We start from the raw sequence: 18,574 nt of genomic DNA, 5'->3' as shown, positions 1-18,574 counted from the left end.
CTTTCTCTCTCTCTCTCTCTGCCTTTGGCTCTGACTTTTTGTAACTCTGCCTTCAAATAAATAAATAAATCTTAAAAAAAGAGAAATTACTATAAAGAAATTACTATTACTATATGCTAAAAAACTGGAAAACCCTCCAAAAATGGATAAATTTCTGTATTCGTATAACCTACCAAGAATAGATAACCTAAACAGACCCATAACAAGCAGTGAGATTGAAGCAGTCATCAAAAGTCTTTCATCAGGGAAAAGTCTGGAACCTGATAGTTTTACTACCGAATTCTGCAAAATGTTAAAAAAGGAAGTAACTCCAATAATCTTCAAACTATTCCAAAATATTGAACAAGATGGAACTCTGCCAAACTCTTTATGAGGCCAGCATTACTTTGATACCAAAATCAAAGACACGACATGAAAACTGCAAAACCTATATCTTTGATGAACATAGATGCAAAGATTCTCAACAAAATACTAGCAAATCGAATTCAAAACCACATCAAATCAAAAGATCATACATCACAATCAAGTGGGATTTATCCCAGAAATGCAAGGGTAGTTCAACATTCATGAATCAATAAATGTCATAAATCAAATCAACAGAATGAAGAACAAAAAACATATGGTCATCTGAATAGACGCAGAGAAAGCATTTGATAAGATCCAACACCCCTTCCTGATAAAAACTCTTCTCAAAATTACAAAGGCTATATATCAGAAACCAACAACCAATTTCATACAGAATGGGGAAAAGCTGAAAGCATTTCCCCTCAGATCTGGAACAAGACAACAATGTGCTACTTTGCCACTCTTATTCAATACAGTATTGGAATTGTTAGCAAGAGTGATTAGGGAGGAGAAAGAATTAAAGAGCATCAAAATTGGGAAAGACGAAGTGAAATCATTCATGTTTGCAGATGTCATGACGTTGTAGATGGATAAAACTAACACCCCACCCAAAAGCTGTTAGAATTGATAAACCAACTTTGTATCTTTAAAGTAAAAGGAATATTTAGCAAAAGAACAAGAGTATCATAAAAAATGGGTCTTCAAATATGCTAGAAAACTAAAATTAGGTTTGTTGTTTACCATGACTCAAACTGGAAATTCATTCAGAAATGGCAGTGTAGAGTCAAATTTTGACGGTGATCCCTACCTAAGAGTAATAAATAACAAAAATTTTCCTAAAGAGAAAATCCCTGTGTAATTTCCTAACAACACTAAAATGCTAATCAATAACCACATAAATGTTATAAAATATTTTATTTCATTATATTGACAAGGTATCCAAGATTGCTAATGATCTATAATGACAACATTTATAAGTTACTTGTAATGCAGTGACATTTATATGAGAATAAAAAGTCCAGGCTTTGGAAAGGTTATTGTTTTTTAGGCTTGCAGATTCTTATGTTTAAAGGGAGGTGGAGGAAAAAAAAAAAAAAACAAATAGAGGACTCGCAAAAGGATTCATTAAATAAGAGGAACTCAAAGCAGTACTTACTGGCATGACAATGTTGTAGTGGATGCAGAACCCTGGTTCAGACGGAAAATATTCATCAGATACAAATCGTATCCTGATCTGATTTCCTTTAGAAATCTGCTTTCCTGGTACAGAACCAGAACCACACCAGCGTCCTAAGACAGTGCCATCACTGGGTTCTTCAACTTCTACAAAATCATACCTAGAAGAGTCAGGGAAAAGAGACATAAAGTCATGATCTATTGTTTTGACAAATCAAATTCCATATTTCTGAATGCAATGAAGCAATGAATCAGTTAGTGAGTTATCCCAAATTTGGGTAGGTGTAATTAAATATTCCAACAAAGAGAAGCAACTGAAAATGAGTCACCAACGAAAGACATAATGGGTCTTCAATGTAAAGTTCTCTAACTTTGCCACAACAAGTTAGAAATTTAGCAGTTATTTATTTTAAAAGTCAATAGTTTTGTATGGAGCACCTTATATATGATGTTCAATTCATGAATTACACAATGAAATTTTAAGCTGGACATGAGAGTCCAGTTTTAATTTCTACTGTTAGCATCCGTTACTTTACCACAGTTATTTTATCCGCAGCTGTGACTCCAGCCTTCCAGAGTCACTTCATTATGTACACACCTTTCACATTTCACTTTACACAGTCCTGGGTATGCCCCGCTCTCAGTCATCTTTCTCTTTTGGATAAACAAACATTTTAAATGTTAACCGTATATGTGTAAGTGGCCCATCTTCTTGGTTAGGATGTTAAAACCTTGAAGAAGGTGATCATTTCATACATACTTCTATTTTACCTTGCGCTACACATCTTAACCAAGGAAAAACTAATTGTTTTGAATAAATGCTAACTTTGGTTTGGAAGGTTTTTAAACAGTGGTACTTATTTAGGACAGTATTTCCCCATGAGAGAATCTTTCAGAGAGTTGTAGAAGCATTTTAGGTTGCCTCAATGATTGGTGGTGGGAAGGGTACTACTGATGTGGTGGGTGAGGTTCAGAAACACTTACCATTGGAAAGTCCCCCAAACCAGTATTTCACCCACCATGTCCCCATTGCCTTCCAGATACTTCACTGGGTGTTTCATATAGGGGAAACCACTCTCATTCATCGGAGTCCTAAGCCCAACACTATGTCATATATAACCACATATGTCCTTTACACTTTCAGTCTAAGCTAAGTTTTCCAGAAATAAAATCCAACAATCAAATAAATTGAGGTAAGTTGCTGCATTTCATATGGAGCTTTACCAAGAGTTACTCTTTTGGAAAAACACGTCACCAGTAGGAACACTGGTTATACTAGTCGCCTCACAGACAAAACAACTTGAAAATTCCTATGTGTATAATGGCTGTCATGTTCACAATGATTCTACCTAAAAAATCATTTGGGGAGTGAACCAGTGGAATGGAAGACCCCCCTCTCTCTCTCTGTCTTCTCTCTCCATGTAACTCGGACTTTCAAATAAATAAAATAATTATTTAAAAAAAGATCAAACATCTGAACATCCCTTTTAGTTTCCTAGTGTAATTGTCAATGTGCAGTTATGTGTTAAAATGCATAAAGGTTGTCCTCTTCTCCAGTTTGCATGCTCCTGCCCACCCCCCCAACCTACCTTTTAAGATGACCTTGGGAGTTTGAGGGCAATAAATAAGCAAATCCAAATACAAAGGGGAATGTTTTTGCTATAGTATATGACAAATCCAGGGTTATAAATTACAAATGCAAAAGTCAGCAAGCATAACCATTCCAGAAGTTTTGGTGTGTGTGTGGCAGGAGGTGAGGGTGAGTTTGACTGTGAGGCAGTACAGAGTGCACTGGGGTAAAGTAGGCCTTTCAGATATACCTGGTACAAAGTGTGATAATTATGACTTTTACCAAATGAAAAGTTTTATGTCAAGCTGATTAACACATGAAAGAAAGCTTCAGTTCAGAGAAAACTGTCTGTTCCATGCTTGCAAGGTAAACCTATTGGATGGAGTTAACTACTGCTCATTCTGAGATATTTACAAAGCACTGATTTTGTTACAAACTGCTGTGCTGAACTCCTGGTATGCAAAGATGAAACTATAGCTTTGGGCAGGGTGGGAGGGGTTCAGCAGCACAGTGGTAAGTGTTCCAATAAAAGAACATTTAAGAAATCCTGTGCAGTACTGGAAGAATAAGAGGAATTTTGATACAGTGAGATTAGGATTTGCTTTCAAAGGATTTAACACTGGGCTATCTATGAGCATCAACCAACCGGGGATGAAAAGGGAGAGAAATGGAAGCACATTCTAGCAAGAAGTACAATACATAAGAAGCAACAGAGGAAAGAAGCGGCCAGACATTTCGATCAGAAACAGAGGATGGTAAACAAAAAAGTAGGCAGAGATCAAACTGGAAAATCGAACACAGTTTGGGATTGTAGACTATGATGGCAGAATATTATTTTATAAGGCCAATGTTGCAAATAGATGGGTGTGGTTTCAATTGGTCCTGCATCTTTAAGCATTTTAAGTCAACATCTAAAAGAAAATATGGAATTGTATAGGAACCTGGAGTTCCGTTTATCTTTTTTTTTTTTAATTTTGAAGATCTAGTGATCTTGAACATCACTTCACAAGCTTTTGTTTGACATCTTGAGAAACAGTTAAGCTCCAAAAGACATGGCTTATTGTATTTTCTTCTCTTTGTCCACCTGCATGCCAAGCACATAGTAAGTACTTTATCAGTAGTAGGTGAGTGAAGAAATGAGCACCTGCTTTCATAGGAAACAGGCTGGGGTGAAGTAAAGCAGCTTTAGAAGAAGCACACTCTTCCTCATTTCTGGAAATTCCTCTCTGCTTTCTATGTGTGTGTTTTTTTTTAATATCCTCATCTCCTCATTTACTGACATTATTGCCTCTGGAAGGACCTGCATTTGCCATCCTTGCAGCACTTGAGAAAACCCTTGGAGCTTTCAATGAAAGGAGTAACACAGACATTGTATTATCCTGTGTTTGAGGAATTCCAAGAAACGACCACATTTCAAGCATCAGTCAGAAGAAAAGAGCCTTTCACAAACGCATTTTGAAAAGGGACACTCATGGTGACCAGGGGCAAACTGCCCTGAGAGACGGCACAGAAGCTGAGGCGTGGGGGTGAGGGGGATTTCCATCAGAAGCAGAACAAGCCAACAGTGCCAAGTGCCAATGAAAGGTCAAAGATGAAACCATGCTGGTGTTGTGGCGCAGCAGGTGGAGCTGCCATTTGCAACACCAGAATCCCATATTGGAGCGCCAGTTCAAGTTCCGGCTGCTCCACTTCCCAGGCAGCTCCCTGGTAATGCACCTGGGAAGCTGCAGAGGATGTCCCAAATGTCTGGGCTCCTCCCACACAAGTGGGAGATCTGGATGGAGTTCCAGGTTCCTGGCTTCAGCCTGGCCCAGACACCCCTGCCCCGGACCTGCTGCAACTTGGGAAGTGAGCAAACAGAAGGGAAGATCTTTCTCTCTGTGTCTCTCCCTGTTTCCTTGCCACTCTGTGTTTCAAATAAGTAAATAAATCATTAAAAATAGAAAAAAGATAAAACCCCAAAACTAGCCATCGAACTTGGAATTTATGAAGTGATTTTCAATAAATAGACTGGGCAGAACCCATCAGGTCAAAATTTTTCTTGAGAGCATTCCCATAATAACTATTATGATCTTTCTAATATAGTAAGAATCCCAAGAAAAAAGTATCAAATTCAGGAAACCTCAGGTTAACAGTTTACATAGTTATTTTATTTCTGTTCTTTTTATTTTTGTTGAAAAAGAAACATCATATGCGTCATATGATTTGTAACTTCATTAAATGCATTTTAAAAATAATTAACCACAGACAGAAATATCTGGATTATAAATGTTAAGAGTTGATTAACAAACAAATAAATCTGAACTTGACCTATATTAACTTATATCTTGATACAAAAGCCAGTGTCCTTCAAGTAAGAGAAGGGTGAGTTGTACCTTGTTACCTATTAGATGAAGATTTTCTACTGAATTTGATACCACTGAAATAACAAACTTAATCTTTATAACAATTTTTGGATTTACAGCCAGCCATCTGGCAATGAATTTGTACATGCTCGTGCAAGTTGGGTGCATTCATTTATCATACTGCTTTAAAAAATTCTATACAGGTTTGCATTCCATGAAACTTAAGAGAAATGAATGTCTTAAAAAGTACTATGTTCTTTGCCTATAAAACAGCAGAATTTAGCATATGTTATTAATTATTTAATAGTAAATTAGATATGTTAAGCATTTACCAGAATTTTATGGTAATACAATAATATAGTTCTAAATTCATCCTGTTATTCCCCCATTAAGTTTTAGGGTTATATTCAGTAATTGTTAGAATGCCTGTGGAATTCAAAAGTGCTAATAAAATCATTACTCATTAACATTTAACTTTTTCTCTCTAAAGAAAATATTTAAGCCCCTTGCAAACTGATAGTTATAAAAATAGCATTTTTTAATTTAAGTCACATTCAAGATCCTGCAAAAGAGACCAATTACAGATCTACCTGGAAAGTTTCCCCATGACTCACTGTTGCTATCTTATCTTCTAAACAGCAAAAGGAAAAAAAAAATGCAATTGCCACTTGCCTCTTGATTTCATTATTTCCTTTTAACTTGTCTGAGAATGTCTCATAAAGTTGGAAAAAGAATAACATTAAAACCAGTCATCTTCCCTAGCAACTTGAAGTGTTTCTTTTTTCTGAGACAATGCCATTTGCAGAATCTGAGGTTCACAGAAGAAGTTGGTTGGAGGGCAACTCTGACATAGCTCAAAACATCAAGAAGGAAATGAAGAGAGAAAATAATGACAAAAAACTTATGTGTAGGTCAGTGCCAAGGAGGGGAGATAATAAAACCAAGCGACATTTGACAGATAAAAGGGAAATCATAAAATGTAACCACCCTAAAACCAGAACACTACACATGCCTGGGTGATGGTTCTGGAGACACAGTGATCCTTATAATACACTCTCAGGTATTAATTTCCAACGTGCACAATTACCCACATCAGTATTTACAGGATTTACTAAGCCTACTTTATGAGCCAATCAAACAGCACTTTCTCAGGGCAACATGATACAGAGCACACAGCACTAAGTGGTTTATAATGATCACTCCCTTTCTCTAACATCCCCCTGGGGACCCGCGGAGGATTTATGTTCTTTTATGTTGAACAAACAAGTCTGGTGTTGTAGACAAAATTTTCATTCTCATGTGGGAATTTAAAAACTGTGAGGACATGAGGACTGTTTTCTTACTCCTAAGAACTGTAAGGAGTATACCAAAGAAATAAATTCACTGGTAAACACAATTGTCAGACACCCAGCTTGCTTCAACAAAAATAAACCAACCCGGCAAAACAGGCTGTTTCTGGTTCATACTAACTAAAGCCCTGTCAATTAAATCTGTCCTATGACTTATCGAGACTGACAGTAGGGTGAAACCCTGCCAACAAACGAATGTGGATATTAAAAAGGCCCAGCTCTGCAAGTGTCAACTGGAGTCTGAACTTGTTGGGAAAGGTAACAGAATTAATAAGATGACAATTATTCTACAGTGCTTATTGGCTTTTACTTTAGTTCAGCAGAATGAACGTCACAGAAATAGAAGTTTCTGACATCTGTTTGAGAAACAGAATCTTTATGCATACTTTAACAAATATTGAAAATAACTTTAAGACATTTATTTCTAACATAAATAACCATTGCATTTATTAAGTGATTATTTTGATTTTCAATGTGCTTTTGGGTACAGTCCTCACTCCTCCTTCAGTCCTCACAACAGTCATAAAAAACTGACACTGCTATTGTGCCCATTTATAGGTAACAAAATATACTGAGTCTAAGTAATGTGGCCAAGGATATACTTAGGTTACATTCAGCAGCTAAATGTAAAGCCAAAGCTTCAATGGTAGGAGTCAAACTCCAAAATACATGCTCTGAAGTGCTAGGCAATGTTGTTCATTATATTTAAAATAAACCTATATTAAGCATATTTATTCTGAGGTCTAACTGCAGAGAAAGTGTGGCCCTTTATTTAAACTGGCCAGCTGGTTTTGTTCAATGGCTGAAGAAACACAGAGGGTCATTACGAATAAACCTGGTCAACTAGGTAACATGGACATGTAAATTTCACAGAAATTTTAATTAGTTAGGCAACATTATCTGACACTCTAAATTCTAAGTGTAGGCTTTACACCTACATAAGAAATGTCTAAGTTAAACCAATAAATGTGCTTCACAGGACTAACAACATGGGATGGAAGACTTCCTGTGAAACCTGTGAGAAATTATTTAAATTATACACAATGTGAAATTAATAGTTTCACACTGTATTAATTAAAACACTAAAATAATGTTACTACTCAATAAAAATATTGCAAATATGTAAGCTTTGAGTTTAACTTGCAAAGCTAGAAAATTTAATAAAATAAAAAAACCTAATGAAGACAAAAGCTGGAACAGATACAATCAAAAACAAAACTAAAATTCAGAATGGAAAAACAAGAGGAAGTGAAGGGGGAGTCCAAGCAGGGGTTGGGACCAGGAGGAGAAGGGCGGTGGGGGAAGGCGGGAGAAATACGAATGAATCAATGAAGAATCTACAAAGGAGGAACACACAATCACAGACAGGAGTGTATTTAAAATTCATACACACACTTCACAAAACACTATGTTAGTTAAACCTGAAAAAACTCAACAAACGGATGAGCAGGAAAATGTAAATGATCAATATTTAATGAGAAAATGTACAAGCTAAAACTCTGGAAGAAATGGAAGATATATTCAAACGTTTATCAGTAGATGCAGATGCAGAGGTGGGCATTTGGCCTAGCAGTGCAGGTGCTGCTTGGATATCCATGCCCTATATCAGAGTTCCTGGGTTCAAGTCCCAACTCTGCTCCTGACTGCAGCTTCTTGTCAACATGGACTCTAGGAGGCAGCAGTAATGGCTCAAGTAGTTGGGTCATGATCATCATGTGGGAGACCAGCACTGCGTTCTCAGCTCTTGGCTTCAGCCTGGCCCAGCTCCATCCATTACAAATCTAAAAATATAATGATATTCGTTCCTCCTTCCATCACTCCCACTTGCTCTCTTTCTTTAGTTTTTGATATAACATATTTTTAATTTATATTACATTCAAGGGCTTTATACTCCACTTCATAAAGAGCTCAGCAAGTTACAGCACAAGCATAGCTATAACAAGGACTATAAATAATAAGTTTAAACAGTAAAGCATGAATATCAAATAAGGAAACATAATATTACTGAATGACAAAAAGTAATGAGTTAGTTTTTATCAAAAATACAAAAGGCATCTAAAATATTGATATACAACAAACAGTAACAATAAAGCAAACATAATGAAAGGTATACAATGAGTGAGATACTTCATACATTTCAAGTGATCCAACATTCAATCACAATCCCATCTGGCTATTATTATAAAACCCATTCTAGAGGTACAGACAGGTTATGTAACTAGGTAAAGGGCATAAAGTAATCTAGCTGGGACAGAAACCTCAGCCTAGGCTGCAGAGCCAGGTTCTTAACCATTACATGATTTCCAGTTCCACTTAACCAAGGGACAATAAAATATCGTTCACCCAAATTGTCTCTAACCATAATCCAACAGATTTAAGCTCTCCACATCCTCTTCTTCAAAATGAGCATAATACGCATCAACTCTCAAGGCTGCTGTGAGAATCAAATGAGAAACAGAATCTATATAAAGTGTTAGCACAGTGCGAACAATCAGTTGCTCATTAATTTATATTATTTTTAAGGATTGCTTATACTGCAACCTCACATGAGTACATAACCCTGAAAAATTCATGGGTTGAATACTGTGAAAGAACAGCTTCCCAAACTCCTCACTGACTGCTAAGTTGCACAGATCACTATGTTTTTATAACATGATGTTTTGTACATTGTTAGCGGTAATGTAAACCAGTATGGTCCTTTTGGGAAATACTACAGAGATTCCTCAAAAAACTCAAAATAGAGTTACCATGTGATCCAGTGGCACCACATTTGAGTATATACACAAAGGAATTGAAATAAACATGGCACAGTGATAGCTACAAACCCATGTTCATTTCAGTATAACTCACAATAGCCGAGATATGGAAATAAGATAAGTATCCATTAAAAGCTGAATGGATAAAGAAAATTCAGTATATATTCACAAAATAATACTATTTAGTCTTGTAAAAGAAGAGAATTTTATGATTTGTGACAACATGGATTGAAATAAGCAGGTATAGAAAGACAAACAGTGCATAAACATATTTATATGTACAATGTAAAAACAGCCTATCTCATAGAAACAGAGAGTGGAAAGGTAGTAAACAGGGGTGAAAAAGATGTGATATTCAGCTTTCTCTTCTCTCTAAGGATCATTTTCTATACTACTCATTCAGTCTGTTATAATTAATTTTACCAAAAAGCTTTTTTTTTTTTAATATTTAGGCCTGCCTAGTGGTTTTTTTTCTTCTTTCTGTTGTGTGGCTGCTTAGGAAACACATATTCAATGAGTTACTATTAATTCAGTTTTTTTTTTTTTTTTTTGACAGGCAGAGTGGACAGTGAGAGAGAGACACAGAGAAAGGTCTTCCTTTTTGCCGTTGGTTCACCCTCCAATGGCTGCCATAGCCAGCGCGCTGCGGCCGGTGCACCGCGCTGATCTGATGGCAGGAGCCAGGTGCTTTTCCTGGTCTCCCATGGGGTGCAGGGCCCAAGCACCTGGGCCATCCTCCACTGCACTCCTTGGCCACAGCAGAGAGCTGGCCTGGAAGAGGGGCAACCGGGACAGAATCCGGCACCCCAACTGGGACTAGAACCCGGTGTGCCGGCGCCGCAGGCAGAGGATTAGCCTAGTGAGCCGCGGCGCCGGCCTAATTCAGTTTTAAGTTAATAATAGTTCATGTAACTGATAGACCCAATACCTTTATTACATTTGCCAACTGAACCACTGCATATGGAAAGAAAGCTGAGAAACTAAATTTAAGAAATAGAATTTACATTCTATTTAGACATAAGCAACATTTTTTTTCTCATGGATTATCACCTTATCATTTCTCTTTTTACTTTCTTATTTTATCTTTTTTTTTTTTAAAGATTTATTTATTTTACTTCAAAGTCAGAGTTACACAGAGAGAGAAGGAGAGGCACAGAGAGAGAGGTCTTCCATCCGCTGGATCACTCCCCAATTGGCTGCAACAGCCGAAGCTGCACCGATCTGAAACCAGGAGCCAAGAACTTCCTCAGGGTCTCCCATGTGGGTGCAGGAGCCCAAGGATTTGGGCCATTTTCCACTGCTTTCCCAGGTCATAGCAGAGAGCTGGATCAGAAGTGGAGCAGCCAGGATATGAACCGGCACCCATATGGGATGCTGGCACTGCAGGTGGCAGCCTTATCCATTATGCCACAGCGCCCGCCCCTCTTTCTACTTTCTTTCTTTCTTTTTTTTTTTTTTTTTTTTTTTTTTTGACAGGCAGAGTGGACAGTGAGAGAGAGAGAGAGAAAGGTCTTCCTTTGCCGTTGGTTCACCTTCCAATGGCCGCCGCGGCCAGCGCGCTGCGGCCGGCGCACCACGCTGATCCAATGGCAGGAGCCAGGAGCCAGGTGCTTTTCCTGGTCTCCCATGGGGTGCAGGGCCCAAGCACCTGGGCCATCCTCCACTGCACTCCCTGGCCACAGCAGAGAGCTGGCCTGGAAGAGGGGCAACCGGGACAGAATCCGGCGCCCCGACTGGGACTAGAACCTGGTGTGCCGGCGCCGCTAGGCGGAGGATTAGCCTAGTGAGCCGCGGCGCCGGCCACCTTTCTACTTTCAATACAACAAGGTATGAATAAAGATGTTCCAAAGAGGGTAGACAGATACAGGGAAGGGTCAGGGCCCCCTCCAATGCATTCTGATGGCTTTGATTAGGACCTCTAGGAATGAGATCAGAATGTATGTATCAAGACTTCAACGGTTAAAACTTTCAGAAAAGAAGGGCTATGAATATATTCTCTCAGAAACTCAACACCAAGACTATTCTAGGCACAGGAAACCCATAACTCAAAGTCTTCTGGATAACATTCAAGGGTTGCTTCTTTTAAACATTAATTATCTACCAAATTACATGGTTTTTTGTTAAGATTTATTTATTTATTTGAAAGAGTTAGAGAGAAGGAGAGGCAGAGAGAGAGAGAAAGGTCTTCCATCTGCTGGTTCACTCCCCAGTTGGCCGCAAAGGCCGGAGCTGCACCGATCTGAAGCCGGGAGCCAGGAGCCTCCTCTGGGTCTCCCATGTGGGTGTAGGGGCACAAGGCCTTGGACCATCTTCTACTGCTTTCCTAGGCCACAGCAGAGAGCTGGATTGGAAGTGGAGCAGCTGGGTATTGATCCAGTGCCCAAATGGGATGCCGGCACCGTGGGCGGCGGCTTTACTCAATAAGCCACAGCTCCAGCTGCGCAAATTACGTTTTTTTTTTTTAATTAAAAAAAAAAACCACATTTATTCAAAGGGGTAGAGAGAGAGAGAGATGGATTTTACATCTGCTGGTTCACTTCCCAAATGGCCCCAACAGGTCTGGGCCAGGCAGAAGCCTGGAACTCCAACTGGGTCTCCCATGTGGGAGCCCGGGCCCCAAGCACTGGGACCACGTTCTGCGGCCTTCCCAGGCATGTTAGCAGTGAGATGGATCTGAAAAGGAGTAGCTAGACTAGAACTGATGCTCTGATAGTGAGTCAGTGTCCCAAGGGGAAGCTGAAGGAACTGCCCCTAGTTATGTTCTTTGATTTTCATTGCTTAAACCTATCTATAACAGAACATGACAATATTAATTGTATTCTTTTAGTTCAATAACAAACTTCTGGTGACTATAAAGCAAATTATTTTCTACTTAAGATGACTTAAATTATTCACTATTATAATTATCTTTAAAGGACAAACTACAGATTATCTATTTGAAAGGCAAGATGACCTCAAAAGAGAGAGGGAGAGAGCCATCCACAGTGCTTCCATCCATTGGTACACTCCTCACCTCAAATGGCTAAAAGGGCTTGGACTGGGCCGGGCTGAAACCAGGAGCCTGGAACTCCATCTGGGTCACCTGCATGGGTGGCAGGGGCCCAGCAGTTGGGCCATCTTCTGATGTCTTTCCAGGCACATTAGCAGGTAGCTGGATCAGAAGCAGAGCAGCCAAGATTCGTGCCGGCACTCTGATCTCAGATGCTAGCATTGCAGGAGGTGGTTTGGCCCACTATACCACAACACCAGTCCCAGTTCTTTGGTTTTTTATTTGTACTATATCATTGCTACACTGACAAATGACAATGTATTTCAGATATGGGTTTATCTAATCCTGAGAGCAATATGTAAGTAACATAATAATAAAAATTATGACAGGATTCATGTGACGTTTATCAGTGCTTCATGCCTAAAGAAATTATTTAAAAACATGGCCATAAGGAATTTTAAAAGGGTGAGCTGTTTGGAAATATGAGCTTACCTTTTGATGATGTCTGTGAACATCACAAGGACAGCTTGTTTTAGGATACACCAAAGTGAAAGGAAATTGTCTCATTTTCAGGATATTAGAGAATTCATTAGCAGTTCCTCAATATGACTGTTTTAAAAACTATTTATTTTGAGCATTTACACTTATGAAAATCCATTTCATAATGAGATGGTTTCTCATAAATGTGTCCGAATAACTATCCTCTGAAGTTCAAATGGAACTTCAGGTCATCCACCATAATTCATTATTCAAAATGTGATTGCAGTTAAGAGCAGATCAGGAGACCTGAACTTGAACGCACACAAGCCCATGAGCACTGCATTTCTATCCTGGTTGATGACTGCTTATTTTAAGGAACTGGGTGCTTTATACAAAACAGCTGTAGACTTCAGGTTCCTTGTTGGCAAAACACAAGGCTGAGTAGATAATTTAAAAGCTCAGTTCTTAAATGTTTAAATTCTTTTTTTCTGACTTAAGAACCAACCACACTTCCTTTGAATGTATAATTACACCAAAAATTGTGCAGCTTAGACACAGAGTATGTTATTATAACATGACTATTAGGACGTTTTCCTGAAATTTTGATTTTATTATTTTCCATATTTTCTATATAGCACCACTACCACAATATACCCTAAGTTTATAGTTAATGTCAATGCAATGCAAGTTATAAATGCCCATGTATCATGAAGTCCTTAAAGATTTGCTATTAGAAAGTGAGAGAACAGATACTTGGGAGAGTGGTGAGATGCAAAACACACACACAAAGAAGTCCTGTATTTGAAAGGCCTGCCCTGAACATGCAGGCCCAGCACCAGGAGAAGCACTAAAGCCTTCCAGGGACGAGGGACGCTGCCGCTATGGAAAAGTCTAGAATATCTACCACTGCCCTTACCTGGGCACATTCACAAAGCTCTTTGGAAGAACATTACAGGTAAATGCAGAACACCTGTGTCTCCCCACTGCACGTGTTCTCCTCCAGGACAAAAACCTTCTTCTTAAATACTCTGTATCACAAATCACATTTAAAAGCTTAACTTTTAGAACACAAAACAGTACTTCGAAATACAGCGGAGGTATGTTCCATCCTAGTCTTTTGAGAAGAAATATAATCCCTGTTCCTTATCAGCATTAAGAGTTTTCTAACACATAATGATAGACTAGGCATAAAGAAGATACTTAACAAAGTGAATATGTTTTCATCCAATCATTCTGTCAGTTTATAAATTTATTAGTTTTTCATTCACCTTTGTTGTCCAATATAAGTTACAAGACTGTCTCAATTTTGATGGCTTGTCTGCTTCCTGTACCTTTTCTTCATGGATCACTACACTTTACATATGTACACACACACACACACACACACACACTTCAAAAAGGCCATGGAAAATAGAATTAAAATTTAAGTTGATTTGAGTGCAAAAAATTGAAATCTAGGCAGTTTTCTCATAATATACACTTTCCACATATGCATAGATTTCAAAAATATTTTGCACCAAAATAAGCTTGCCCTTTTTTTAAAAAATTTATTTGACAAGTAGAGATATAGATAGTGAGAGAGAGACAGAGAGAAACATCTTCCTTCTGTGGTTCACCCCTCAAATGGCCGCTGCAGCCGGTGCTGTGTCAATCCAAAGCCAGGAGCCAATTGCTTCCTCCTGGTCTCCCATGCGGGTGCAGGGGCCCAAGCACCTGGGCCAACCTCCACTGCCCTCCCAGGCCACAGCAGGGAGCTGGACTGGAAGAGGAGCAGCCAGGACTAGAACCCAGTGCCCATATGGGATGCTGGTGCCGCAGGCGGAGGATTAACCAAGAGCCACGGTGCCGGCCCCTAAGCTTACCTTTTAATTTCATTTTACATGAACATTTTGCTGCACCCTTATATGTAGGCAAACAAACATTCCTGAGCATGGACAATGGAACTGAAAGATAAAGTTATTTTGGTACAAATTTTTAAAAAACCTACAAAACATTTTTAATAATATACACTTTTTAATGAACTTTTTGAAAAGCCCTCCAATTTATATATATGGTAGTATATTATGTACATATATTTGTATACAAGGACATGTATGTACATGTGAATAGGTAAATAGGCACAAAGAACAGGTAAAATTTTACTTATATCATTTTAAGTTTTGTATTATCTCTTAAGTAAGCCTGTTTCTATTTTAAGTCTGTTCACTATCTATAAAGTTAATATCAAAATATTTTAAATATCACAAAAGAAGCAGATTCTTGGATAAAATTAGATAAAGCAGGAAATCAAGGTTCACTGGCAATTTTAAGATCATATCTACTAGAAAATGAGATTTCATGGAGAACAAAATTATTTAAAGAAAATTAATCAACTATACACAGTGATAGCATTCCTTTAGACTTAAAATCTTGACAATGGAAACTAGTGGAAAACCTGGAATTTTAGAAATCAGAGAAGCAAGTCATCCTATTCATATGACACATGTTAAAATACGGAAACAAGTTTTTAACTTTTGTGTTGTTCTTACTTTAGTTTCTAACGACAAAGTCTTATGAGATGCACAGGATTACATTTTCCATAGAAACAGATTATCGTATGAGGGATTTTAAGAAAGGATGACTGTCATTTCACAAGAAACAAACAAAACAAGAATCTTCATATAAAAGGAAACATTGGGATTGTTGGATGATTTGATCACTGTACTAAGTCCCACTAAGGCGATTACTTCATATTTCATGCATGAAGAGGGAAATAAGAAACACTAGGCTTGGTGCCCACTTGGCTAAATCCATCTTCCTGGGTAGTATCCCTGCACAGGGATTTTCTTGGCCCTGGATTTATTTTATTTTCCTCTCCTCCTTCAAAAACGTTCCTCTTGCTGTCTATTTCTTTCCTTATCCTGTTAAAACTACATTTTCAAGGTGCTTGGATAGCCAAGATTCCTAGCGTAACTTTTACTGGGTTCATGTGCTACCAGAAAGCTCTGCAGTGTTTAACAGCTTAAAACATTATCACTCAATTCATTTCCTCTTTTGCTCCAGATGTTTTCTCTTGCTCCTGGAGAGAACAGCAGCATGCTTTGAAATCAAAGCTGTTATCATCTTGCGATGAACTCACTTTTGTTTATTCCGAAGTTTTATATGCCCACCTCTACAATAACTCAATTTCCCCTACTGCAAATACCAAGAGTCAATCATACATTTCATGTTTTAATTTTATGAATTTTATAGATAAGAAAACAATAAGCACAAGCGTCTCAAAGCATTAATATCACTTCTGATATTTAATAGAACCAAATGGACACTAACCCCCATTAGTTTATAACGTCATCTACAAAGTTGTATTAATTATCAACCATAAAGGGAAAATCGAGATCCAACAAGTGACAATTAGTATTAATTTACATATTATAATTTCAAATTAGTAACTCATTTCTATTTTAGTTTAAACTTGAGTTTAAAATATGAAAAGTAAAGGGGCCGGCACTATGGCATAGCAGGTAAAGCAGCTGCCTGAAGTGCTGACATCCCATATGAGCGCCAGTCTGAGTCCTGGCTGCTGCACTTCTGCTCTAGCTCTACGATTGCTACGTCCTGGGAAGGCAGTAGAAGATGGCCCAAGTCCTTGAGCCCCTGCACCTGCGTGAAGACCAAGAGGAAGCTCCTGGCTCCTGGCTTTTTTTTTTTTTTTTTTTTTTTTGACAGGCAGAGTGGACAGTGAGAGAGAGAGACAGAGAGAAAGGTCTTCCTTTGCCGTTGGTTCACCCTCCAATGGCTGTCACAGCCGGCGTGCTGCGGCCAGCACACCGTGCTGATCCGAAGCCAGGAGCCAGGTGCTTCTCCTGGTCTCCCATCGGGTGCAGGGCCCAAGCACCTGGGCCATCCTCCACTGCACTCCCTGGCCACAGCAGAGGGCTGGCCTGGAAGAGGGGCAACCGGGACAGAATCTGGCGCCCCAACCAGGACTAGAACCCGGTGTGCCGGCGCCGCTAGGTGGAGGATTAGCCTAGTGAGGCGCGGCGCCGGCTCCTGGCTTTGAATCAACCCAGCTCTGGTCATTGTGGCCATTTGGGGAGTGAACCAGCAAATGGAATACTTCTCTCTCTGCCTCTCCCTCTGTCTCTGCAACTAAGCCTTTCAAATAAATAAGTAAATCTTTAAAAATATGAAAAATAAAATTTGAACGTCTTAAATTTTTATATAAAGAAGACACTTGTAAAAATAAACTCAGCAAGTAAGTTCCTTGAAGGCAGGGACTACCTTTGGTCTTATGTACATGTGTCTAGGTCATATCTGTGATGTTACACAGTGGGTTCAGAGCATGCACACCGAACCATTCCATTTGGTTGACAAGAGAACTGAAGTTTCCAAAGGGCAAAGGAAAATAAAAGATAGAGCAATGTGAATCCCCTCCCTGCCCCCGCCACCCACTTCAGCCCAGGAATCTGATGAGAGGCAGACAGCTTTCCACGCCATGTGTGGGCCTGAGTAATTGTGGGCTACTTAGGGCTTTAGTCATTTGTGAACCTCAACTTGGGCGAGACAGCATACTTCACCAGATGGCAAATATGATCACATTTTTTGGTACAGCAAGTCCAGCAATAATAGTCCTGTCATAGGTCAAGAACGTACTTTATATCACCAAGTTATGACTAATGGGTTCCAATCACATACGGCGGCACATTGTCAGTGAATATACTTAGAAACTGTGTAATGTGACTTTACAGATTTGGGGCCTATAATTGTTTAAAACAAAGGATTTCAGGCTCCATATTTTAAAAGCAGGTTGATTCCCTTTCTCACTACCAATTATTCCGCCTTTGCTGCTTCCCTAGGCACATTTCCACCTCTCCTTCAGATTTCTGCTAAATGGGACCTTCCCAAAGAAGCCTTCTGGGTATTCTGCAGACAGGGGTTGCAATGTCTTTGCGTGGTGCCCTACCACATTCATTAGTATTTTGAATAATAATTTGTGTATGCCTGTCCCTTACGATTTAATACATTCTGGAGGTCTGGAGCCTATATATATACATGTATAATATATAATTATATAATATATATATTATATGCCATAGTGCGCATTTATATACATATATAGGCAGCATAGACAAACAAGGTCATGATTATGCAGGGAGTGTTGAAATATCATCTTTATACTCTTCAAAATATTTTTCATTTTTTTCTCAAATATTGGCTGTTGAACTATAATTTTCACAAAAATAATGCAAGTGGCTTTTTAAAGATGATTAAAAATGAATCTTAATGAAAAATGGGATGGGAGAGGGAGTAGGAGGTGGGATGATTTGGAGGTGGAAGGCAGGTATGGGGGGAAGAACCATTATAATCCAAAAGTTGTACTTATGAAATTTATATTTATTAAATAAAAGCTTTCTATAAAAAATAAGGACACTGTGGGTTGTGGGGAGCAACTCGGACTAGACTGTTACTGGAATTAAGACTTATTCTATGCATCTGCTCTCCCACAATATGGCGCTGGGAGAGAAGTAAACAGCTTCCGCACAGCTGCCTCCAGTTCAACCAATTAACTGTAGGACTTGCTCCTG

General features: G+C 38.8%; 1 protein-coding gene across 5 annotated transcripts in view; it reads right to left on the bottom strand.

The window, feature by feature from the left end:
• The window catches only part of PDGFC (platelet derived growth factor C), a 209,893-nt gene that overhangs the window by 58,219 nt on the left and 133,100 nt on the right, over nucleotides 1-18,574 (bottom strand). For all 5 annotated transcript variants that reach the window (XM_089302282.1, XM_089302286.1, XM_089302283.1 and 2 more), the window contains one exon: nucleotides 1,502-1,682. In XM_089302282.1, the coding sequence (XP_089158408.1) occupies nucleotides 1,502-1,682 (181 nt within the window). The remainder of the gene's footprint in view (nucleotides 1-1,501; nucleotides 1,683-18,574) is intronic.

Source organism: Oryctolagus cuniculus, chromosome 8, assembly GCF_051225735.1.
Source record: "Oryctolagus cuniculus isolate XC-2025 breed Fujian yellow rabbit chromosome 8, ASM5122573v1, whole genome shotgun sequence".
NCBI lineage: Eukaryota > Metazoa > Chordata > Mammalia > Lagomorpha > Leporidae > Oryctolagus > Oryctolagus cuniculus.
Note: the sequence above shows the minus strand (reverse complement) of the source record. Positions and strands in the feature narration are given on the sequence as shown.